This window comes from Narcine bancroftii, chromosome 4 (assembly GCF_036971445.1).
Source record: "Narcine bancroftii isolate sNarBan1 chromosome 4, sNarBan1.hap1, whole genome shotgun sequence".
Taxonomy (NCBI): domain Eukaryota; kingdom Metazoa; phylum Chordata; class Chondrichthyes; order Torpediniformes; family Narcinidae; genus Narcine; species Narcine bancroftii.
Genome location: NC_091472.1, coordinates 54,379,912 through 54,404,688, shown reverse-complemented (window position 1 = coordinate 54,404,688; position 24,777 = coordinate 54,379,912). Strand labels below are relative to the sequence as shown.

The 24,777-nt window shown below is 42.6% G+C and overlaps 1 protein-coding gene and 1 long non-coding RNA gene across 8 annotated transcripts in view; one reads left to right on the top strand and one right to left on the bottom strand.

The window, feature by feature from the left end:
* Positions 1–24,777, top strand: part of smyd2a (SET and MYND domain containing 2a) — an 85,935-nt gene that overhangs the window by 37,693 nt on the left and 23,465 nt on the right. For all 7 annotated transcript variants that reach the window (XR_011355707.1, XR_011355708.1, XM_069931304.1 and 4 more), the window contains 2 exons: positions 2,685–2,795; positions 20,083–20,143. Coding sequence is in view for 5 of the 7 variants with exons in the window: in XM_069931304.1 (XP_069787405.1) it covers positions 2,685–2,795; positions 20,083–20,143 (172 nt within the window). In the remaining 2 variants the exon portion in view is untranslated. The remainder of the gene's footprint in view (positions 1–2,684; positions 2,796–20,082; positions 20,144–24,777) is intronic.
* On the bottom strand, positions 5,231–13,257 carry LOC138760567 (uncharacterized). Its single transcript, XR_011355706.1, has 2 exons — positions 12,583–13,257; positions 5,231–7,534 (listed from the first exon to the last, which is right to left on the bottom strand). It is a non-coding gene; the product is annotated as an uncharacterized lncRNA (long non-coding RNA).

Below are 24,777 nucleotides of genomic sequence, written 5' to 3'. Positions count from 1 at the left end.
GATGCAACCCGCCTCACGGACCCGTCCCCTGAAACCCTCTTGGATCAGTTGAAGACTACCATACTGCAATCCACTGAAGAGGTACTGGGCTTCTCCTCCAGGAAAAACAAGGACTGGTTTGACGAAAACAGCCAGGAAATCCAGGAGCTGCTGGCAAAGAAGCGAGCTGCCCACCAGGCTCACCTTACAAAGCCATCCTGTCCAGAGAAGAAACAAGCCTTCCGTCGCGGATGCAGCCATCTTCAGCGCAAACTCCGGGAGATCCAAAATGAGTGGTGGACTAGCCTCGCCAAACGAACCCAGCTCAGCGCGGACATTGGCGACTTCAGGGGTTTCTACGAGGCTCTAAAGGCTGTGTACGGCCCCTCACCCCAAGTCCAAAGCCCGCTGCGCAGCTCAGACGGCAAAGTCCTCCTCAGCGACAAGATCTCCATCCTCAACCGATGGTCAGAACACTTCCAATCTCTTTTCAGTGCCAACTGCTCAGTCCAAGATTCCGCCCTGCTCCAGCTCCCTCAACAGCCCCTAAGGCTAGAGCTGGATGAGGTTCTCACCCTGGATGAGACATATAAGGCAACATATATATATATATATATATATATATATATATATATATTGACATTATAAATGATTCAATGAGTCAAAGAAAGACAGAAATAAATATTGGTAGTGATTGAAATAAATATAAATATTTTGGTTAAATATTCATTTTAACCAAGTTAATAAGGCCTTTTTCTTCTTTGGCTTGGCTTCGCGGACGAAGATTTTTGGAGGGGGTAAAAGTCCACGTCAGCTGCAGGCTCGTTTGTGGCTGACAAGTCCGATGCGGGACAGGCAGACACGGTTGCAGCGGCTGCAGGGGAAAAATGGTTGGTTGGGGTTGGGTGTTGGGTTTTTCCTCCTTTGCCTTTTGTCAGTGAGGTGGGCTCTGTGGTCTTCTTCAAAGGAGGTTGCTGCCCGCCAAACTGTGAGGCGCCAAGATGCACGGTTTGAGGCGATATCAGCCCACTGGCGGTGGTCAATGTGGCAGGCACCAAGAGATTTCTTTAGGCAATCCTTGTACCTTTTCTTTGGTGCACCTCTGTCACGGTGGCCAGTGGAGAGCTCGCCATATAACACGATCTTGGGAAGGCGATGGTCCTCCATTCTGGAGACGTGACCCACCCAGCGCAGCTGGATCTTCAGCAGCGTGGACTCGATGCTGTCGACCTCTGCCATCTCGAGTACTTCGACGTTAGGGATGAAAGCGCTCCAATGGATGTTGAGGATGGAGCGGAGACAACGCTGGTGGAAGCGTTCTAGGAGCCGTAGGTGATGCCGGTAGAGGACCCATGATTCGGAGCCGAACAGGAGTGTGGGTATGACAACGGCTCTGTATACGCTTATCTTTGTGAGGTTTTTCAGTTGGTTGTTTTTCCAGACTCTTTTGTGTAGTCTTCCAAAGGCGCTATTTGCCTTGGCGAGTCTGTTGTCTATCAGTTAAAGAAAGTGGTGACCATCCAGAGATTATAGTTTTAGTCTGTTTAAATAAAGCTGCAAAGTTTTTAAAATTCTTATTTATCATAATACCTAGATACTTAAATTGTTCATGGCTCTCCTTAATTCAGTTCTAAATGGCTGACTCCTTGAGGGCACAGCTGCAAGATGTAGCTTGTCATCACCTACATCTAATTCCAGGTTAATGCCCAAATATTTTTTGCACAAACAATATTTTTTTAGAGTTGCCTTTGTCTTCCTGCAATAGGACATGGAAAGGGAGGTGCCCAAGGATATGGGCCTGTTAGAAGGGCTGCAGTTTATGTGGGCCATCATCAGTATTTTTGGACCTCTCAGGCTTTGCAGTTCTAGTGTCCTTTACAAACACTAGCACCTTGTGTTAATTCATCTATTCTCATGTTAATTTATCTTTAGGCCACTTAAAATTAGGAGTTTCAATATGAGAAAATGCAAAAGTGATATTGATCTACAGAAATAAAGTACTCTGTGATAGAGGGAGATTTGGTCAGGTGACTTTCACCCAACCCAACATTGCACCCTCTATCTGTGCTATATTATTTACATATTCCTGCAAGTTCTCTTTTCTTCATATCCCCATAGTCATGTTAGATTTAAGAATATTCTTGCTGATAATCATCCAGTAACTTTACCTCAGAAAATGATAATATGTGACATTAAACAGTTCAGTTGTGCTAACAGCTATAATCAAATCATTGATCAAGTTTGCAAAAGGTAAATATATAAATCATTTTTGCTTTGGCATCATATAACAGTGACTATTGTTTCATGAAGATTTCTTGGAGAAAATTAAGGTGGAGAGGAGTAGAACTAAATGAACAACCAATAAATAGTTGAGAAGCTTCTAAACCTGAAGGTTATACTGCTTTTTTGCTTTTTATTAGGCTGCTGTGGTTAGAAATCTCTGAATCTGAGCAACATAATATGATTTCTTCAAGACTTTCACAAGAATGCAGTGGTCACATTTGAGAATAGAATTAAGAACATATCCAACCCATTTATTCTCGCAATATGTCTGGAGGAAGATCAGCATTGCAGTTCTATGTACATATTAGATTGGGAGGTCCTTGTTTCAACAAAATGTTGAATGTGTTGTAATAAAATATATGCTTTAATTACAACGAGTCTCTAGTTAAATGCATGAAGTTTGACATTTTGTTCTCTTGCAGAAAGCTGACTGGCCATTGCACAAACTGGAATGCATTTCATTGAGCAAATTTGGACAGAACTGGAATCCTTCTGAGACAGTCAGGCTGGTGGCAAGAATCTTAGTCAAACAGGTGAGATGACAAATGGATGAACTGACAAATCATGGCCTTGATATTATTTGCCAGATAGCAACTAATGTGGAATAATAGGAATGGCCATATAGCACAAATAGGCCCTTTAGCTCAGCTCCTCCATGTTGACCAAATTTGCATCTGGGCTTGTCCCATTTGGTTCATTAACCTCTTCATGCCCTTGTGCATATATCTTTTCCGAATGTCTTTTTTTGAATGACAAAATTGTGCTCCTTTTTGCAGTTTCCTTTGGCAGCTCATTCCAGATGCTGAACAGCTTCTGGGTTTTGTTTAAAAAAAAACTTACTCCTCTGGTCACTCTTGAACCTTTACTATGTCACCTTAAACATATGCCCTCCAGTTCTAGAAACCTCCTTCCTGGGGGAAAAAGCTTTAAGCTTTAAGCTGGCCGTGCACAACCTCTCCTCATAAGTATCCCTCTAGTCACAGAAACGTCCTCTGTACCCCTTCCAACTTATGAATAGATGGTTGACCAGAACCATGCACAGTTCTCTTAGGTGAGGTCTGATACACCTTATACAGCTGAATTATGAGTTCCCCACTTTTGTACTCAATACCCCACTCAAGTGTGCCAAAAACTTTCTTCTCACCTTGACCTCTGAAGTTGCCACTTTCAGGATGCTATTCACTTCTTCCTAAGTCTGATCTACAGCACTCTCCAGGACCCTGACATTTACTGGACAAGACCCACCTTGGACTCGCTCTCTGAAGTGCAGTGTCTCACAATTTCCACCTTGGTCTCACTTACTGAAGTGCAAATTGTCAGAGAATTAATTTACCACTCCCTGGCCCACCTTTCCAACTGATCTGGATTTTTTTTTAAATGGCTGAATCACCCTTATAGAAACTCCTTCTACTTTTGCTTTTAAATACTCACTTTCTGACCTGCTTTCACTGCAATCGGCAGCATGCATTCCTCTTCCTAACACGAGCTGCTGAATCGCATTAATGGTCTTCATATCTCCCAGCTGACAGCTGAATCAGGCTGGCTAGTGTATAGAGTCCTTGAAGGTCAAGGCTGGAAGCATTATGTGAGAGCCCAGAGATTGAAGTGCAGATAGGTGAGACCTCATCTACCATCCATACTACTGGTGGATCTCCAGTCATTGGAAAATAAAATTGATCTCGGAGCATAGCTGCTTTATCAGAGGTAGATGAAACAATTCTCAGTTGTTTGCTGCACCAAGATCTGGTTTATAGGGAAAACTCCATCTGTCCTGAGAGTTTCACTTTTCAAAGACTGAACCGGAACTCTGTGGGCGAGTGTGTCTCCACCGAATCATTCAGGCTTTTCCCGAACGAGAAGCCCTGGGTGAACAATGAAATCTGGAACCTGCTGAGATTCAAATCATAGGCATTTACATCTGGAGATCCAGAAAGCCTCACAAGGAGTAGGTATGACCTGCAAAAAGCCATCTACTGGGCAATGTGGAGATTCTGAGTGCGAATGGAAACAACGAAGGATTGCACATTTGCACATCTCCAAATCTGGTGCAATAGGAGACACCAAAGCTGCACTTCCAGATGAACTCGTTGCATTCTATGCCCGATTTGATAACAATTACTGCGCACCCTCACATCCTTTAATGAGCCACTACTGTTAGTATCTGAGGATGGCTTGCAGGCTGTCTTCAAGAGAGTGAATCCAAAGAAAGCCTCTTGGCTAGACCTGGCTGAGTACTGAACACACGTGCTGACCAATGTTTTCATGGATATCTTCAACATCGACAAAGCATAGTGCCTACTGTTTCAAATGGGCCTTAATTGTGCTGGTGCCCAAGAAGAGCATTATGACCTGCCTGAATGCTACTGACCAGTGGCACATGTATCCACACTGCTTGAGAGGCTGGTGCACTCAGCTCCTGCCTGAGTGGCAACATGGATCCGTTCCAATTTGCCTACTGCAGCAACTGTTTTATTGCAGATGCTATCTAATTGGCTCTACTCAAAACGCTGGAACACCTGGACAGCATAGATGCATTCGTCAGGGTGCTCTTTATCAATTACAGTTCGGTATTCTACACAATCATCCCCTCAAAACTGATCAGCAAACTCCAAGACCTTGGCCTTGCTACCCCACCTTGTAATTGCGTCATGGATTTCCTCATCCCCAGCCCACATCAGTGAAAAGAACATCCCCTCCATAATCTCCATTAGCACTGGAGTGCTTGGCCCCCTACTCTACACTTTTTTTTTGGCCCATTTTTGTAGCACCCGAGCCCCCCCCCCCCCCCCCCTCAAACCCCCACTTCTGCCTGACCACACACTCCCGAATAGGCCCCGGCCGCCTGCCCATCTGAGCTCCCAGCATCCCAGCCACTTTCATCTGGGCCCCAGCCTCCTGCCCATTGAGATCCTGATGCTTCAAACAATGCAGGTACTTACTGTCAGAAATAAAACTTCTCACACATGAGTCTCTTTAAAACTGATGACACGACAAGCTTTATTTACAAGTCTGCAGAGTTGGACTCAACTGGTTTCTCGCCAGTTAAGCCCCGATACATACAGTGCATTGATTTTTATACCTTTATTATTTGCCCTTCCCCTTCTTATTAATACTGTTTTAATTGGTTAGTATTACAAAAACATTCTAAGTATAACTGCATTATTAATTATCACGTTCGTTACGTACGCTGTGAACTCTACATTCACTGAATTCTGTTTCTCACACTTCTTATCAATCCTTTGTCTCCTGCATGTCTCTCACTATGACCATGAAAAGATAGGTTTAAAAAAACATATTCAGCAGCTCCTTCTGTCCTTGACTGCTAGTAAACTCTCTGTCCGTTCTGGCTTCCCTGTTTATGATTAATCATCACATTTTAACTTAAGTCTTTTTAACCTAAATTCTCTATATCACAATCCACCCCTTTCTCTCTTTAAAATGTGTTGAATATATGTATAGATATTAATGGGGATTCTAAGCTAGGGAAGAGAAATGTTTTATGATACATTAATCTCACGCTGAAATAAAAGTCTTACAGGGTCTCCCATCCCCCCTGGTTGCATAGCTTGTTCGACCATGGAAATCACTAGGCTGCGTAGACAAGGAATAATACAGGGCAAAATAAGTAGGAGGAATAAAATACCTCCGATGACCCACAAGAAGGTATGCCACCAGGTTCCTCCAAACCATTTGTCCATCCAATTAAATTGTGGGAAAGGATGCCAGGTTTGAACCGGTACATGGGACAATGTACGAATATTATCAGCGATTTTACGAACGGCTTTTCCATTATCATCAATCTGTAAGCAGCAGTTAGTGAAATTAAGTTTACCACATACACCTCCTTCCGTGGCTAGGAGATAGTCTAGGGCTAGACGGTTCTGATATATAGCAGAGCGCATTTGACCTTGCTGGGATGCAAGTAATTGCAGGGCTATAGCTGTTTGATTTGTAACAATTTCAAGCACTGCTTGTAAGCGAATTATACGATTTAACATATATATAGGAGTACGATAACCCCAAGATCCATCTTGAGCCCATGTAGCGGCTCCATACCCATACCCCCTTTCCCAAACTCTTTTAAGAACAGGATTTGATTGGTATGGTCCTGTGATGGTGGAAGTGGTACAATTCCAAAACTGAATACTGCTATTAGACAGGGGTAGGCAATTAGTTTTAAAAACAGTAGATAAGAACCAAGTCTGAGGTTTAGGAAACCAAGTGAAAACACCAGGTGAAATGCAAATCCATACAGCCTTGCAGGGACTTTCTCCTACTGGGTATTTGCCGGCTCGTGAGAGACAATAAAAACCAGAGGGGACGTTAGAGAGAGACCAGGTTTCTCTTGATCTCGTTCGGTTAGTTGTCCAAATGCGGGAAATCATGGTCAATGAATTGAGAGGTTCTCCCCACCAAGGCCATTGTTCTGACATCCGTGGACCCCCGCAGACCCAACAATTGGTTACATTAAAAGTTCCTGCAATTTTAGTTGCCAGATCTACAAAAAGGTTTTCTCCCCCAATTGCATTACCGAAACTTACATGGTTATTTGGATGGACTCGAACTAAGTCCGGCTGTCTTAAAGGGACAGGCAATTTCGAGTGTGGAGTGTAACTTCTCATTGGAACAGTACGTTGGTGTATGCAAAACCAGAGTCCATCAGGGCATGGTGGGCTTGAGTCACCTTTCCAACCGTTAAGAGGGAAAGGAGTGGTATTAGGAATCTGTATATAATGACCCATATTATTTCCTTCTTTTTCCACACAAGGGGTATATGGATGTTGGGTGGTATTTTCTGCCCAGCATTTCTCAGGAACTGAGGTATGGGAAATGAAATTACCTTCCTTTCTTCCCCAAATGTGGTCCTGAAACAGGACCACTGTATCTCTGCATTTCTTACATTTCACACCTGATAAAGACATAGGCAAACTAAGAAAAATCAAAGAACATAACAATAACATTGTGAATTAAGTCTTTTTGCGAAATCGTAAGGTAAGAGGTTTTTCTCCAGGAATACAAGTCCAATCTGAGTTCGTATCAGGGTCCTGTGGCACCTCTACAGGTCCCTTAAATCTGGATGCGTGTGTCCACCCCTTCTCTCTTGTTCGTGCTGCAGCTTCTGTAGTTAAGAGAACTTGGTATGGACCTTCCCACTGGGGCTGGAGTTTTTCAGTCTTCCAGGTTTTGATAAGAATCCAGTCTCCTGGTTCCACTTTGTGTAAAGAAAAGTCTAGAGGCGGTGTTTGTGCCAATAGTCCTCTCTTTCGTAAATCTGTAAGAGAGCGTGACAGTGCCTGTAAATAGTTCCTAACAAATATATCCCCTTCCCCCAAGGTGGGACACCCCTCAACTGTACTCCAGAAGGGAAGCCCAAACATCATTTCATAAGGGGACAGCCCTACATCTTTTCGTATGAATTCTTAATAAGGCTAGGGGCAGACACTTTATCCAAGGCATTTTAGTTTCCACCATTAACTTTGTCAATTGGATTTTTAGTGTTCCATTCATACGTTCGACCTTCCCTGAGCTTTGTGGATGCCAAGGGGTATGTAATTTCCAAGAGACCTGTAATGCATCACAAATCAATTGCTGGATTTTTGAAGAAAAATGTGGACCCCTGTCTGAGTCTATAGAATCCATTATACCATATCTGGGGATTATCTGCTCTAGGAGGAGGCGAGCTACTGTAGAGGCTGTAGTATTTATTGTTGGGAAGGCTTCTACCCATCGGGTAAAGTGATCTATTATCACCAACAGATATTTCCATCTTTGAACTTGAGGTAACTCTGTGAAGTCGATCTGGATACGTTGAAAAGGGCGTATGGCTAATGGTTGACCTCCCATGGTCCCTGTCCTCATTATCTTCTTATTAATTTTTGTGCATAGGTAACAATTTTGTACCTCTTGTTGGGCCAAGGTGTAGATTCCCTTACACACATAATCTCGAAGCACTGTGTCACATAAGGCTTGGGTGCCCCAGTGGCTCTGTTGATGCAGGTGTTTTAAAATATTGCGAGTTATTTCTTTATTTAGAACAGTTCTTCCATCTGGTGTTTTCCATGTTCCATCAGGTAACTGGCTTGCGCCCAGCTGATCCATGTTCTTTTCTTCCTTAGCAGTGAAAATGGGAGCTGTCTTTATGCCTTGCCTTATTGGGATTAAAGTCAGCAAACGGACTTCTTGTTGCATGGCTGCTCTTTTGGCTTCTTCATCAGCCAGTCTGTTTCCGATTGCTGTTGGGTTATCTCCCCTTTGATGGCTTGGTATGTAGACCACTGCTATTTCTTGGGGTAATGTTAAGGCTTCTAGAGTCAGAGTAATCATCTGTTCGTGTGCCAATTCCTTTCCTCTTGATGTAATTAGACCACGCTCCTTCCAGATCTTACCAAAGGTATGCACTACCCCGTATGCGTATTTGGAATCTGTGTAAATTGTTCCAATTTTCTTTGCCAGTATTCTGAGGGCTCTCTGCAAGGCATATAGTTCACAGGATTGTGCTGACCAGCTTCCGGGTAGTCTCGTGGATTCTACTACTTTCCAAGTATTTCCTTCTATTATAGCATACCCATTTCTTCTCATTCCGTCAACACATCTGGCGGAGCCGTCAATGTAGAATTCATATCCTTCTCCCAGCGGAGTATCGCAAAGGTCTTCTCGGGTCTTGGTCTGAAGATCTGTCAACTCGACACAGTCATGCTCCACCTCTTTCTCTGTTTCACTGCCGTATAAAAATTGAGCTGGATTGCAGCTATTAATTTTTGCAAACTGTAAATCTTCTCCAACCATTAAAATGGTTTCATACTTTAATATGCGAGAATCAGTCAGCCATCGATGGGTAGTTTGTGTTAATAAAACACTCACAGAATGGGAGGTGTACACAGTCATCTTTCCTCCAAAAGTAAGTTTACGTGCTTCCTCTACCAACAGAGCAGCAGCCGCTACTCCCTGGATACACGTCGGCCATCCGCGAGACACTGGGTCCATCATTTTGGAAAGGAAAGCTACTGGGTGTCGCTGACCGCCTTTTTCCTGTGTTAAAACTCCCACAGCTGTTCCTTGGTTATGAGTGACAAATAGCTGGAAGGGCTGTTTTAAAGAGGGCAGAGTGAGCACTGGGGCTCGTGTTAGGCGATGTTTCAAGTCTTCGAACCATCCTTCCTCCTCCTGGGTCCATTTCAATGGATAGTCATTTTCATTTGTCAGTTTATCATACATAAACTTCACCAAAGCTGAGTAGTCCTCTATCCATAACCTACAGTATCCTAAGAGTCCCAGGAATTGTCTTATTTCCTTCTTATTACGGGGTAAAGGCATTCTAGTGATTCCCGCAATTCGTTCAGGGGTAATCCGTTTCTGTCCTTTACTTATCTGGTGTCCCAGATATATCACAGTTTTCTCAACAAACTGTAACTTGTTTCTGGACACTCGTAGACCCTTTTTCCCCAGATAATTCAAGAGTCTAATGGTCTCTCTCCTCATTTCTTGTTCTTTGGGTCCTGATAATAGTAAATCATCCACATACTGCATTAGTTGGGAATCATCAGATTGTGGATAGTCCATCAGGATTTGTTCTAGCATTTGTCCAAACAGGTTTGGAGATTCAGTGAACCCTTGGGGCAATACAGTCCACCGAAACTGTCTCCGTCTACTTGTCCATGGATTTTCCCATTCAAACGCAAACATATCTCTACTTTCCTCTTCTAACGGACAAGTCCAGAAAGCATCCTTCAAGTCGATAACACTAAACCACTCATGGTCTGGGGGAATCCGACTCATAATAGTATAGGGATTAGGCACCACTGGGTGGCGGGTCTGAACAATAGCATTCAAACTTCTTAGATCCTGAACTAGGCGATAGGATCCATCTGACTTTTTTACTGGGAGTATAGGGGTGTTATAAGGTGACATGCATTCTTCTAATAGTCCGTCTCGTATTAAAGTCTCAATTACCGGCTGTAGCCCTTTTCTCCCTTCCAAAGAAATAGGATACTGACGTTTCCTTACCGGCTGATGACCTGGTATTAATGTGACATGTAAAGGTGGGATGTCCAGACCTCCTCGATTTCCCTCCTTATACCAGACTCTCTCGTCAATCTGCCGTTCATCCTCTTCCTTTAAAGCGCAGAGGTGGACTCGCACTTCTCCGTCCACAGGGAGAGCACCCAAACCTAGGAGAGCCTGTAAGTCCCTTCCTAGGAGGTTAAATCCAGCCGAAGGTAATAATAAGAGGTCTTGTACCCCTTCTCTTTCTTCCAGTTTCACTGTTACTTGGGGAATTATTGATACCATTCTGGGAGCCCCTTCTATCCCAGAAATTGTCAAATTACTTTTTATAGGCTCAGTTCCGATTGGCACAGTTATTACACTACTTCGTTCCGCTCCTGTGTCCACCATAAACACCACCTCTTCTCCCTTGGGACCAATTTTTAGTTTTACCAGGGGTTCCCTCTTATATTTGGTCCCTAACATTTGGAACCCCTGACACCCCTAATCTTCTTCCATAAGTTCGAGGGCACGCAATTCCCTCTTGTATCGGGGGCATTCCCTCTTAAAGTGTCCTTCCTCATTGCAGTAATAGCACTTAACGAACCTCCGGGGTCTTCCCTCTCTTGGATATTTTGGATTGTTTAGAGGAAGGTTTTGTTTTCTTTCCCCTCTGGATTCAGCATTCATCTGTCGGATAGTCTGTACCATAACCTTTGTCGCCTTCTTTTGATCTTCTTCTTCTCTCTGCACATATACTTTTTGTGCCTTTTTTAACAGTTCACTTAGGGGTTTTTCACTCCAGTCCTCCTCCTTTTCTAGTTTCTTTCTAATGTCTTGCCATGATTTGGAAACAAATTCAATTCGAATAAGCTGTTCACCCATTGGTGTACTAGGGTCCACACCAGCATACTGTTGGACATTCTTTCTCACCCTCTCCAAAAAATCAGTAGGGGACTCGTCTTTCCCCTGGTGGTTCCCAAATGCCTTGGTAAAATTGTGACCCTTTGGCACAGCCTCCCGTATCCCTTTAATTGTCCACTCTCTATATTGTCTCATACTTGCCAATCCCTCGGGTGTTCGTTTGTCCCACCTGGGTTCATTTAAGGGATATTTTTGTTCATGGGGTCTAGGGTCCCCAGGTTGTTCATATTCCCACATGAGGAGGGCAGCCCGTCGAATCATCTGCCTCTCCTGGGGTGAAAATAATGTTCCCATTATTGCCTGCATCTCTTCCCACGTATATGTGTTTGGTCCCAAGAATTGGTCAAGCTGTTCAGCCAGTCCTATAGGATCTTCCAATAACTTTTTCATTTCTTTCTTAAATCCCCGCACCTCTGTACTAGTTAGGGGAACATTCACATATCCCGTTCCCCCTCCCGGTCCTCCCATAGGAACTTCTCTCAGGGGATTTAGGTTTATTGAAAACTTTGATGGTCCTGGACCAGTCTGGGATCTTGTCCAGGGTCGGTTTACCGGTGGAAGTTTAGGGTCCGACTCCCTTAATTCATCCTTTTTATCCCGGCCCCCTTGGGGGCAATCAGATTCATCACCTTTCCCCTCCGGTAATAAGCTTTCCTCGGGCGCAGTAGGCACCGGGGGAATATAAGGAGGGGGAAGGTTGTCCAAAGGTTCCCATTTCTTTTCTCCTGCCACTCTCAATTTAAAACATTCTGTTAAGGATCCTGGCCAGGGAACCCAACAAAATGCATATGCTGACTCTTCTTGATTCACCTTTGGTCTCAAATTTACATATATGTTTAATGCTTGTCTAACCCAATCCTCATCAGATCCAAATTTCGGCCACCAGACCGAGGAACCTTTAATAGGTTGTTTTGACCAAAGGAGACAATATTGGACCATCTTTTTCTTGTTTTTGTCCCAATATCTTTTACTATCCCAATTTTCAAACATTCTCCCCAAAGGGCTGTCAAGGGGTACTCCCAGGAATTGTCCTGAATTTTCAGACGAGCCCTTAGATTTTGATCCTCCCATTTTCCCACCTAGATCTGTTTATCGTTGCTGAGGACCCTCTCGCTCTGGACCCTACTCCCTTCCTCTCAGACGCCTCGTCGGAGGTGCTGTCCCTCCTTCGGTTACCGCTGAGGTTTTCCTGGGGTTGACCCCTCTCTTCTCGGCACTTCGTCGGAGGTGCTGTCCCTCCTTCGGTTACCGCCGAGGTTTCCCTGGGGTCTATCCTAGAGTCCCGCGACAGGGTCCTCACACAATGACAAAAGATCTATACTTAATCTATTCCGTTAGGTTTTTATCCAAACAGGTGTATCCCGTTACACCTGTTACCCAATCCCCACACCACAATCGTAAGTCGTCACTTACCGGTGTCTTCCCGGGGATTGAACCGTCACCCTTCTCCTCTCCGTCTTGTCGTGTCACCCTGTCCGGATACCACTCGCTCAAGCCGCCCGAAGCGACGAGCAAGGGACTAGGAGCCGCTGAACTCAGCGGGGTGCACCGCCTCCGAAGTCCCTCTTCTCGCCTCCCCTCACGGCCGGAGTGTAGATCCCGGACGAGCCCCCATTTGTCAGAAATAAAACTTCTCACACATGAGTCTCTTTAAAACTGATGACACGACAAGCTTTATTTACAAGTCTGCAGAGTTGGACTCAACTGGTTTCTCGCCAGTTAAGCCCCGATACATACAGTGCATTGATTTTTATACCTTTATTATTTGCCCTTCCCCTTCTTATTAATACTGTTTTAATTGGTTAGTATTACAAAAACATTCTAAGTATAACTGCATTATTAATTATCACGTTCGTTACGTACGCTGTGAACTCTACATTCACTGAATTCTGTTTCTCACACTTCTTATCAATCCTTTGTCTCCTGCATGTCTCTCACTATGACCATGAAAAGATAGGTTTAAAAAAACATATTCAGCAGCTCCTTCTGTCCTTGACTGCTAGTAAACTCTCTGTCCGTTCTGGCTTCCCTGTTTATGATTAATCATCACATTTTAACTTAAGTCTTTTTAACCTAAATTCTCTATATCACACTTACCATGGTCAAAAGTAATATCGTGTAAAAGTTGGCCCCCTAAATTTAACCCTAAATATTGGTCCACGTAATTTGACTAAGGTGCCTAACTTTTATCCTGGATTGTTGGGACAAAATACCTGCCATTGTTTGGAATCTTCCAGATTTCAGAATCATTTAAAAATGGTGATCCCTTTAAGCCACCCACCTGAGTCACGCTGCCGTCTCTTCCCTCTCTCCCCCCTCGCCCGCCCGCCCAAGTCACGCTGCCAATCTCTCCACTCTCCCCCTTCACCCGCCTGAGTCGTGTTGTCGTCTCGCCTGCCTGAGTTATGCTGCTGTCTCCCCCCTCGCCCTCCTGAGTCGCGTTGCAGTCTCTTACCCCACCTGAGTTCCACTGCCCCCCTCTCTCTCTCCTTCCCCCCCCCCCATTTTCCCCCGAGTCACACTGATCCAGAGCTGAGTGGAGAGCTAGTGATACCGCGTCTGCTGTGGAGTAATTGTGATGATAGGCGAATTGCAGTGGGTCTAGACATTTGCTTAGATGCATGTTAGTTCTGGCTGTGACCAGCCTCTCAAGGCATTTCATCACAATAGAAGTTAGTGCAGGGTTATATTCTTGTAAGAGCTCTGTGTTGATCTGATTGCAAATAACTCCCCTGTTCCCATTTGCTGCTCCTTTGTTGAGAAAATTAAATTTTCTTATTTATTATGGTGCTGGTGCTTTCACCAACCTTGAATATGCAAATGTAAGGAGCAACAGTATTCAGACTAAACCATTTCAGTGACTTTGGTGAGAGGATGATTAACCATGGAATTATATTTTTAGTGTTCATCTGAATTGAATTAGTGATTCAGCTGCAGGCAGCTTTACTTAATGAACTAACTTTAAGATCAGCCATGATCTCGCTGAATGGCGGAGCAGGCTCGAAGGGTCGAATGACCTACTCCTGCTCCTATCTTCTATGTTTATTCCAAGTTTATTTCTAAACTTGTGGGTGCTGTTCACTCGTCTCCAGTATACCATGGAAAAATTAAAGTTGATTTTACGGCAAAGTATCTCCTTGAAATGTGAGGACTGGAACTGGAGAATCACAGATTGTTTAAAGCATTGAAAGAGGCCATTAAGCCTCTGGACTGGCTCAATGTAAAAGTATCCCTCCTCTCCCACTTGTTCTCTACAGCTTTGCAAATTCTCTCATACTTAGCTGGAAATGCACGAGATCAAGCAGGTCAGCTCTGTGGACTTGTTGAGACCTAGCACTTTTTTGCTTCGTTTTCAATATTTTGTAGTTTTTTTTTCCTCATGCTAATGGTTTTTTTGGTTCTTCGGATTTTGATTCTGCATCTCCTAATGCTAATGCTAGTTAATCCTAATGGGAAAAAATTTACTTGATCTACTTTCTTTACTTTTTTCTGATTTTTAAAAAAATTACTCTTTATATCTTACAACTTGTGTTGCAAGAACAACCCAAGCTCTTGTTATAAACATTTTAAACATTTGTATTAAAAGTCTGGTGCTTTATATCCAAAGCCTTTGATTTTTTTTAAAGTCTGGCACTCAGAACTGAACAGCTTTATTCCCTGTGGCTGAACCAGTGAAGGATTCTGAGGAATGAACTCAGAGGTGTATAAAATAAAGGGTCATAGATGGTTAAAAATAGGCAGTCTTTTTTCCAAGGTGGGATGTCTAACACTGGAGGATATAGACTTGAGGTAAGGGGGAAAGATTTAAAGGGTGGTGAGTATATAGAATGAACATTATGGGGAGGTGGGAGAGATGGTTACAATTCTTAAAAGGCATTTGGGCAGATACATGGATAGGAAATGTTCAGAGTAAGATAGATTAAATGTAGATAAGTGGGACTAATTTAGGTAGGTGTTTTGGTTAGGAAGGATGGGTTGGACCAGAGAGTTTCTTTCTGTGCTTCATGACTATAAATCTGTTTCTATACATTGTGTAATGCTCCCTTTTTGAATCCCCTATGAACTTTTCTGTACTTGATAGATATCTTTTTTCTTTGGCTTGGCTTCGCGGACGAAGATTTATGGAGGGGTAAATGTCCACGTCAGCTGCAGGCCCATTTGTGGCTGACAAGTCCGATGCGGGACAGGCAGACACGGTTGCAGGGGAAAATTGGTGGGTTAGGGTTGGGTGTTGGGTTTTTCCTCCTTTGTCTTTTGTCAGTGAGGTGGGCTCTGCGGTCTTCTTCAAAGGAGGTTGCTGTCTGCCGAACTGTGAGGCAGCATGCATTAATGACTTGACATCTGCCATCTGATTTCTTTACATTTCTGTCCTATTTTACACTCTCTGTCAATTTGATCATTCATGGAGTATGTGGTTTCAAATTGTCCAACCTTCCCACTCATAGGAATGTGCCTAGACTGTAGCTAAATATCTTCTTCTAAAGACTTCTGATTACAATTACGATTGTCAATTACTTTTTTAAACTTAGAATGGTTTGTGTTACTTTCTGTAGCTGATCTAATCTTTATGATATTACAATAATGTTTCTTGTATGCTCCACTCTTCTTGCAATATTTTAATGTATTTTATGCAATAAATAGTAAGGCATAAGGAAGAGAAGACCTTGGAGTTCAAATTCATAGTTCCCTGAAGATGGCAATGTAGGTAGACAGGGTGATGAAGATATCATATGGTACCCTTGCCTTCATAAGTTGGGCATAAAATATTAAAGTTAAGATGTTGTATGCACTGTATGGACTATACTTGGAATATGCTGTGCCATTCCAGTTAGATTATGCTGGAGAGAGTGCAATAAATGTTCACCAGCCTGCTGTCTGGATTGAAGAACTTTAATACTGGGGAGAGATTGGATAGGATGGAGTTGTTTTTCTTGGAACAAGTGAAGCTCACTAGTATCCTGATGCAGATCTGTAGAGAGTTCATTGAGAATCTTTTTGTTGTCATAGGGGTATCATAAACAATGAGTTTATTGTCATGCATATGTACACTGATACTTAATTGAAACAAAGACTGTTTCTTTTGTGACAGAGTAGATAGAGTAAAGATATGTTTTTGGGAGATAAATTGGGAAAGGTTTGTGAGAGTAGATCACATACAAACACTTTAAAACAGATCTTGTTTGAAATACTGGAGCTCTGCTAGACATATCAGATCCACAGACTTTGCAAGAGCTTTGAAGAGTGGACTCTAATGGATTGTTGTTTACAAAAGGCAATAGATGAAAGAGCATGTCGGAGCCGCAGCTGTCTGGAAGAGAGCTTGCTGTTCTAAGTGGGTCGTGTTGTTTTGCAAGCAGAGAGAGTCAAACAAGCTATCTCTGAGAGAGGGAGAGGGAAGGGGAGGGGGAGGGGGAAGAAGTAGCTGGGACTTGAACAGGACAAGCTGGCAAGCCCATTTGGAAGACGGCCAGGTCAAAGCCCTTGTGGTTCATGCAAGAGGAGAGGACTGGCTGTCTAATGTTTCACTTGGAAAAAACAAAAAGCAACTCTGGTGACCTGAAAGAAAGAGGTTATCATCTGGAGAACCCTGATGGGGCAAGTTTTGTCAGCAAGACACTGAGGTGACTGATGAAAGTACATCAGTTGTGGATGACCTGGAGCAACAAATATCTCTCTGAAAGCCGACAGGAGCCTTCATGAGCAGTAACCATTTATCTTTCAAGCACCAAAAACCTGGTGAACTTTATAAATGTTAAGACTGTGAACCAAAGAACTTTTCTGAACTTACACACACATTACATACAAGTGCACTTAAAATTAGAAGGGGGTTAAGTAAGTCAATAGAGATAAGTTAAAGTTTGATTCTATTTTCATGTTTAAAGATAATTAAAAGCAACTTCTGTTTAAGTAACCATTTGTTGTGGTGAATATCTATTGCTGCTGGGTTTTGGTGTCCTCTGGGCTCATGACATTTTGAAATAGTGGACAACGAGGATCTTTCTTCCTGAACACATTTGGGTGTATTTTATGGAGTTTAGTCTGCTGATCATGAAAATCACCTTAAAAATTTCCTACCATGTACTTTTTAAAAAAGCTATAACCTATTTTTTTGTGATTTCCTGTTATATTTTGTCTACTAGTATATTGCCCACAAAGCAAGCTGTTTTGGTCAGTCCAAGCATTCCTGGGCATGCACTCAGTGCAGATGCTATGCAAATTTTGTCTTAGGTCTGGGCATGCTTAGTCAGGATAGATGCAGACAGGCTATAAAAGCAGCTCACATATACAGATGCTGTGCATTACATTGATTATAGATTGAACACATGTTGATGCACCTATTCTTCTGGCAATAATTCAGTAAATGTACTTAACAATAGCATATACTGTCTTCAGGAAGATTCAATACAACAGAAATGTCTCTTCAATGTCACAAAACCTGAGATACATTCTTTTACATTTGTGGCAAGTCAAAGATACAGGATGACTGTACTGATTAAGAAAGCCTATGAGCTCTACTTCACTTATAAAATTGGTGACCAAGACAGACCCTGGGCTTCTCATATTTGTTGTGCAACATGTGCAGTTTAACTAATGCAATGTGTCATCATTATGCGATCAAACATGCTAAATTCAATAAAAGTTCATTTAATATTACTCCCACTTCCTATGTGATGCAGCAAAATCTGAAATTCTCTTTGTGTTCAGCTTGAAGTTGTCTATCATAATTATTTTCAGGAAGCAAACCTTTAGGAAAAAAAAATGTTGTTAAGTGTTAACAAACTAGGCTATGTGGCAACCAATCAGTATACTTTCCACAGTGCACCTGTACAAGTTTGATAGAGTATCTGATAGCATTCCAAATGTCCTCAGACTTCTTTGAAAGTTGATGTCTTATTTGCAGTCTCTTTGGTGTGCTGGATCTAGGAGAGGTTTTCAGAATTAAGGACTGCTAGGAATTTGAAAGTTCCAAACCTCTCCACCTCCAACCCATCAATGCAGACAGGTGTGTTGTCCCTCTGCCTGTCCTTCCTAAAATCACAGGAAGTTTCTGGTTGCAGTAACATTGAGAACAAGAGAGGCATAGATTTAAAATGAGGGAATGGAGTTTTAATGGGGATTTTCGTACAGCATGGTTTCTATCTGGAACTGGCTGCCAGAGGAGTTGTTGGAGATGATGAGATATTTAGACAGCTATTTAAAAAGGCAAGGCATGGAAGAATGCAGACCCAATGCAAGCAAATGGGATTAGTGTTGATGGGTAAAAAGGAGAACATTGACCCAGTCACCAAAGGGAATTTTTCGGTGCTGAACAGCAAAGTTAGGTTTTTCTTTGAGCTAGAAATGTATTGATCAAAAGTTCCCCTTGAAGGCACGTCAATAACATATCCCCCTTGTTCCATTCTACATGTCGAAGCTGTGAGCAGCTTTAAAAGTGGGTGAGCATTTAAAAGGCACTTTTGCAAGGTAAGGCCTAACTTTTTATTGGTCCCATCAGGCATAGCATGCAGAGACAGTGAGTAGATTTAAAAGGTAGCAGACAAAGGCAAGGCAAATTTGACTGGCTCAGGTAGACAAATTGGTTAGCATGGATAAGTTGGGCTGGAGAACTTGTTTCTATGCTGCGAAACTCTGAAAATATCTGGAGAGACACACAGTTCTGATTTCCCTAAAGATTTGCCCCTCACTAGTTGGCAACCTGGAGAATAGTGTCATTCGTTTAATCACACTTCCTCTTTATTCTTAATTCTAAATGCATTCAGATCGTTCTGAAATGTCCATTCTTTCCTGCACTGCAATAATCTTAATCAAAATGCCCTCTTCCATTCCCCCCCCCCCCCAATCCCAAATATAATTTATCCAGGAGTAATTAGAATCAGTTTTTGCACTTTTATATTTTCAGCAAATCTGTGCGATTTTGATGACATCATCAACCCACTTGGTTTATTACTTATGCAGATTTTAAGCCATATTCACTGTACTCAGTTCCTGACTCTCATTTTAACTTTCCTAAAACTTGATTTGGTTCTATATCTTTCCTAATCCTATTTCTCTCCTTTGTATCGTGATAATTTCTTATACCCAGAATCCTGCCAAATTAGTTTAAAATTTCTGTCCTCGTACAAAAGAATCCTTCTCACAAAGACATTGTTCCCAGTTATGAGATGCAATCCACGTGGTCAATGCAAGTTCCACCTCTACTAATGTTGCTCACGTTGCTCCAGCATCTAAAACATTCTTTCATGTACAGTCTCACAAAGAGCTTATTGATCTGTGTTGTCATCCTATTTCCTCAGTTGTATCATTCCCCCAATAAGAACTGCAACCTATTGGAAGCATTCTGACTTTCTATTCTTTCCTAACTCATTAAAATTTCCCTACAACACCTCATCACTTTTGTTTCTACCTCTGACATTGGGATTGATATACCGGTAGACGTTGCTAGAGCTCTCTATCTGAGAACACTTCCTGTACCCACTGATTCTCCAGAGCACAGGATTGTCTTGCAGTTTCTACGTGGGTGCATAGTTCTGCAGTATTGAAATGCTTCACCATGCCTCTATTCAGTTTAAAAAAAAAACAATGGAGGGAATAATCTTTAAGTACTTTTGCATTGTTTGCTGTATTATTTGCCCTGGAGAACTTTTTAAATTTCATGGTTATTTGATAGCACTGCAGGAATGTTTAAACATGCCATGGCCTCAGTTTCCCATGCCCAAGTGAGGCAGCTTTGTAAATACAAGGAATATGGAATACAACAATGCAGCATGGACACTATTTGCTTTGATGCTCAGATTTTCACTTCTGTAGGATTAATATTGTTGACAGTGGTTTAATTTTAACTGTCTGGCTCTTGTGATTGTATTGATTTCATTAGGCAGTAGCTATTGTTCTAAATTTTTTTTTTAATTATAGAAAATGCACCCAGAGAAAACTCCTTCTGAAGAATTATTAGCTGTTACTGAGTTTGAGTCACGTAAGTATTGAGCAGCAATTCCAGTCTGGCCAGTTGCTGTGTTCTACAGCATTTCAGTTTAACATTTCCAAATATAGTGTCTGCCTCCTGTGACATTCCATGCATTAAGATGTAATTAATACACTGCACTTCTCATTGCACTGCATGCCTCAGTGATTGACTGGTTCTCTGTGTGCATCTAAAGCCTGAACCTGTCCGTAATGATTAGATTAAACATGTGTTGCTCTGGAATATTAGACTGAGTTTATAATTCTTTTATCTCACTGAAACACTGTTTTTGAGGTTGTAAATATTTCTTGAAGGTTGGTATCTCAAATCTGATTTAATAATTTTTAGTTTTCTAAAATTTGCAACTTGTCATCTTGTTTTGGCCCATTTGGACTCCAGTGCACTTTGGTGTGGAGTTGCATGACTGCACGGGCACTATAAGCTTTTCTCTCATCCCGTTCCCATGATCGATGGCATTGTGCCTGCACTGGAGGCAGATCCGGGAAGGTATTGAAGAAGTTGCTTTGAAGCCAGATGAATATTGGTGTTACTAGTTATTATTTTGATTTTTGCTCACTCTGAGATAATGATTTGGCCAGGAGATTTACTCATCTTTGTTGCTTCACTGTGCTCAAAATGCTCCATTTGTATTTTGTATTTATTAAATCCTTGTAAGGATGTGGATGTTGAAACAGTTAGTAACTGAACCGGTACAGATGTCCTCCTTTGGGTTCAAGATGAACTTCTCATCTGAGTGCCCACAAATCACAGAGATCTTGCATGAATTTCATTGATATTAAGTTTACTGTCATGTACAATGTACATACTCACTAAAATTCTTACTTGCTGCTGCCAAACAGGTACTTTATTTTAAAAAGACAACTACAATAGAATACATTAAAAAGAGATTTAAAAAAAATACCAAAGGTAATGATAAATGTTCAGTCACCATCGTGCATGGAATAAAAAGTTGTGTTAAAATAGTGAAAACAGGGGTTTCTTTGATGTTGAAATAGTTCGTAGTTAGACTAGCAAGTGGAGGTTCAAGAACTGATGGCCATTGGAAATAAACTGCTCTTGAACCAAGAGGTCATGGACTTCAGACTTCTGTACCTTCTGCCTGTAGCGATGAGAAGAGGTTATAACCAGGGTGATGGAGGTCCTTATGATATTGTCTGCCTTGAGGCAGCATCTCAGATCGATCTCTTCAGTGGTGTTGGGCTGCAATTTGACAGGGAAGCAAGTAAGAAAATCAACCAACCAACCACTGTGGGCAGTGCTAGAAAACTATAATGAAGATCCAGCTGCGCTGGATGGGTCACGTCTCCAGAATGGAGGACCATCGCCTTCCCAAGATCGTGTTATATGGCGAGCTCTCCACTGGCCACCGTGACAGAGGTGCACCAAAGAAAAGGTACAAGGACTGCCTAAAGAAATCTCTTGGTGCCTGCCACATTGACCACCGCCAGTGGGCTGATAACGCCTCAAACCGTGCATCTTGGCGCCTCACAGTTTGGCGGGCAGCAACCTCCTTTGAAGAAGACCGCAGAGCCCACCTCACTGACAAAAGGCAAAGGAGGAAAAACCCAACACCCAACCCCAACCAACAAATTTTCCCTTGCAACCGCTGCAATCGTGTCTGCCTGTCCCGCATCGGACTTGTCAGCCACAAACGAGCCTGCAGCTGACGTGGACTTTTTACCCCCTCCATAAATCTTCGTCCGCGAAGCCAAGCCAAAGAAGAGTTGAGGTCAGCACTGAATTTATTTGACTAGATAATTCCAGACAGACAGAGGTATCATTCGTTACAAGTCAACCACTGTTATATAGGATAACTTTCTCTAGATATCAGCTTTGAGAAAGATACGATGTATTTTAAATAGCCCTCCTGAATAAAACAATAATTGTTTTGATTATTGGGTGGAAATCTGATTGGACATTGTAATCATGAATCTAATGTGTGGAATGATGGTGTCTTAGAACATAGAACACTACAGCGCAGTACAGGCCCTTCGGCTCTTGATGTTGTGCAGACCTTTATATTACTACCAAAAAAAAAACTAAACCCTCCCTATTTCATAATCCTATATATGTCTTGGAGTCTCTTAAATGCTCCTAATGTTCCAGTCTCCACCAGCACCCCTGGCAAGGAATTCCAGGCCCCTATAACTCTGTTTATTAAAAACAAAACTTGTGCTGATGTCTCCCAAAACTTTCCTCCCTTCACTTTGTACAGATTCATTGGGAAAGAGCATACATGGTAGCGCTGACGACCTGCAGGGAGCGAGGGAGTGGAGATGCAGCGCTCCCATGGGGTCCAGCCTCCTAGTCGACGGCCATTGGCTCAGTACAGGCTTTGTACAGCCTATTGAACGAGCCGACCGTGGTTTTATTTATAATCCCGCGGCTGTGGGTCTGTGCCACAAGGGGCTGCAGATTCCAGGGAAGCGGAGGACTGGAGCAGGGCACCAGAGGGCTGAAAGATCACCCCCCCCTGTCTGAGAAGGAGAAGGGATGAACCATGGGATGGTGACCACGGCAGTGGACCAGTGAGAGGGTTTTGCAATTGAGGGACCAGTGCATGTGGTGTGCTGCTGGTGACTCGAGGCGAGGAAGCTGTGGGCTGCTGAAGACTGTTGTTGGGAGACTCGCGCCAGGCTGTGGACTGCTGGAGACTGGCTGGAGGGGTACCAGGTATATCGGAACCGGGATGCGAGGAGGTGCTGAGGTTGCTGAAGGATTCCTGACCATGTCAGATGCTCAGGTCTTGAGTTTGGGTTATCGATAGTTTGGACTGGATTCTGTGAGGCTGCAGAAGTGCAGGGGGCGGATCTGTGGACACTCGGTGACTCTGGGGGGGAGGGGGAACGACTCTCTTTTGCTTCTTTCTCTTTGACTGTAACTCTAAGAGGCACTTAGGCAATTCTTGCCGGTGGTCAATCAGCAGGCAAAAAGAAATTTCATGTAATATGACACTTTTATTACTTGATAATAAATTGAATCTCGAGATGTTCTCTGGTGTTTGCTACTCCTGCCCTGGTGAAAAGGTGCTGGCTGTCTACCTTCTCTATGCCTCTTGTTCTCCCATTTTTCAGTTCATTTTATTTGAGTGAGGCTGTCCCTTTAAGAGAACAGATTTAATAACCTGCCCTGCAGGATTTGAAGTGACTCTGAAACTATCAGCAAGCTTTGTTCATCATGTTCCTTTTACTGGATATATTTTTAGAGTCAATACAGAAGCCTTGGAAAGCCAGGTGCAAAGCCCATGTGGCCAGCTTCTTTAAAAAGACAGTACATCGTTTGTTCAGGAGGCCATTTTAAAGAAGCAGCAAAAGAGTAAACAGCTCTTTGACTTCCTTTGTGGGATTGAGAAACCCACTTGGTGTCGTCGTGTGGTTATAGACAGAATGTTAGATTTCCTCCTTTTGCTTATAGAGGAATGATTAAACCACTTCGACTGATCCATGAAGTAATACTGCACTCTACTCGACTGACCCATGGAAAAAAAGGGTTTCAAACTAGCAGAAGAAATACTGCACTCTACTTCGACTGCCCCACGGAAAGGGTTCTAACTGCAGAAGCAGGCACTCGTCTTAAAAAGGCATTTCTCTGAGGCACCTCCATGAAGGTGTCGTGAGTAATCAATATGCTGTCACCCACATTAAGAACTGCTAACTTCATCCTAAGGCCTGCGTGACTCACCCATCTTAAACCCTGCATGCCTTACCATTCTAAGGCTTGTTGACTTAACCATCTTAAAGCCTGTGTGCTGCATCAATTTCAATCCCATGTGTCCTCACTGAATTTCTGAAAGTGAACTTTGAACTGCCTCCCCAGAATTGAGCCTTGAGCTGCAGTGGCTGGGGTATTCCCCACACACCAGTATATTCGCCCATAGTTAGAGTTTAAGTTAGATAACTGTATATAAGTTTAGATAAGTTCGTTAAATTTAGATTAGGTGTTATATAATTGTTGATTAATAATTAAAAATTCTATTTCAAATATAACACTATTTGGGCTAATTTTTATTGCTGGTGTCATGTACATAACACAATTGGGGGCTAAGTTATCGATTAATTTTCAATTGAACTGATTAGAATTCTTTTAAGCCAAATAAAAGTTCTGTACATGGAAAGATAGCAGCCATGGACATTGATAAGTTTATGGGATCACCCACCTTTGCAGATTTGCAGGGGGCAAGAAAAAGTGAGTTGTTGATTATTGCACAAAAGTTGAAACTTGCGGTTGTAAAACAATCAGTAAAAAAAGACAGTGATTTTTGGGGAATTAGAGGGCACTGTTAAGTAATAAAAAGGATATTTGGAGAAGAGGAGGTAAAACAATTTCTCTAGAGTGAATTCTATGAGCAGCGATCACCAATGGAACAAATTGAATTAGAAAAACTTAGATGAGAGCTAGAATAGACTAGCAGATGCAGAGGAGAGAGCGAGAGAGAGAACAAAAGCCGTTTGAGGCTGAGGAAGCCAAGGAGGGAAAATCCGGTTTGAGCTAGAATTAGAAAAACTTAGAAGGGAGAAAGCTGAGAAGAAAAGACAGAGGGAAGAGAAATAGAAACGTGGGAAGAATCTGCTGAAGTAATGGATGAGCATATTGTAACCCACAGGGTTAAGTTCGCGACAAGTGGA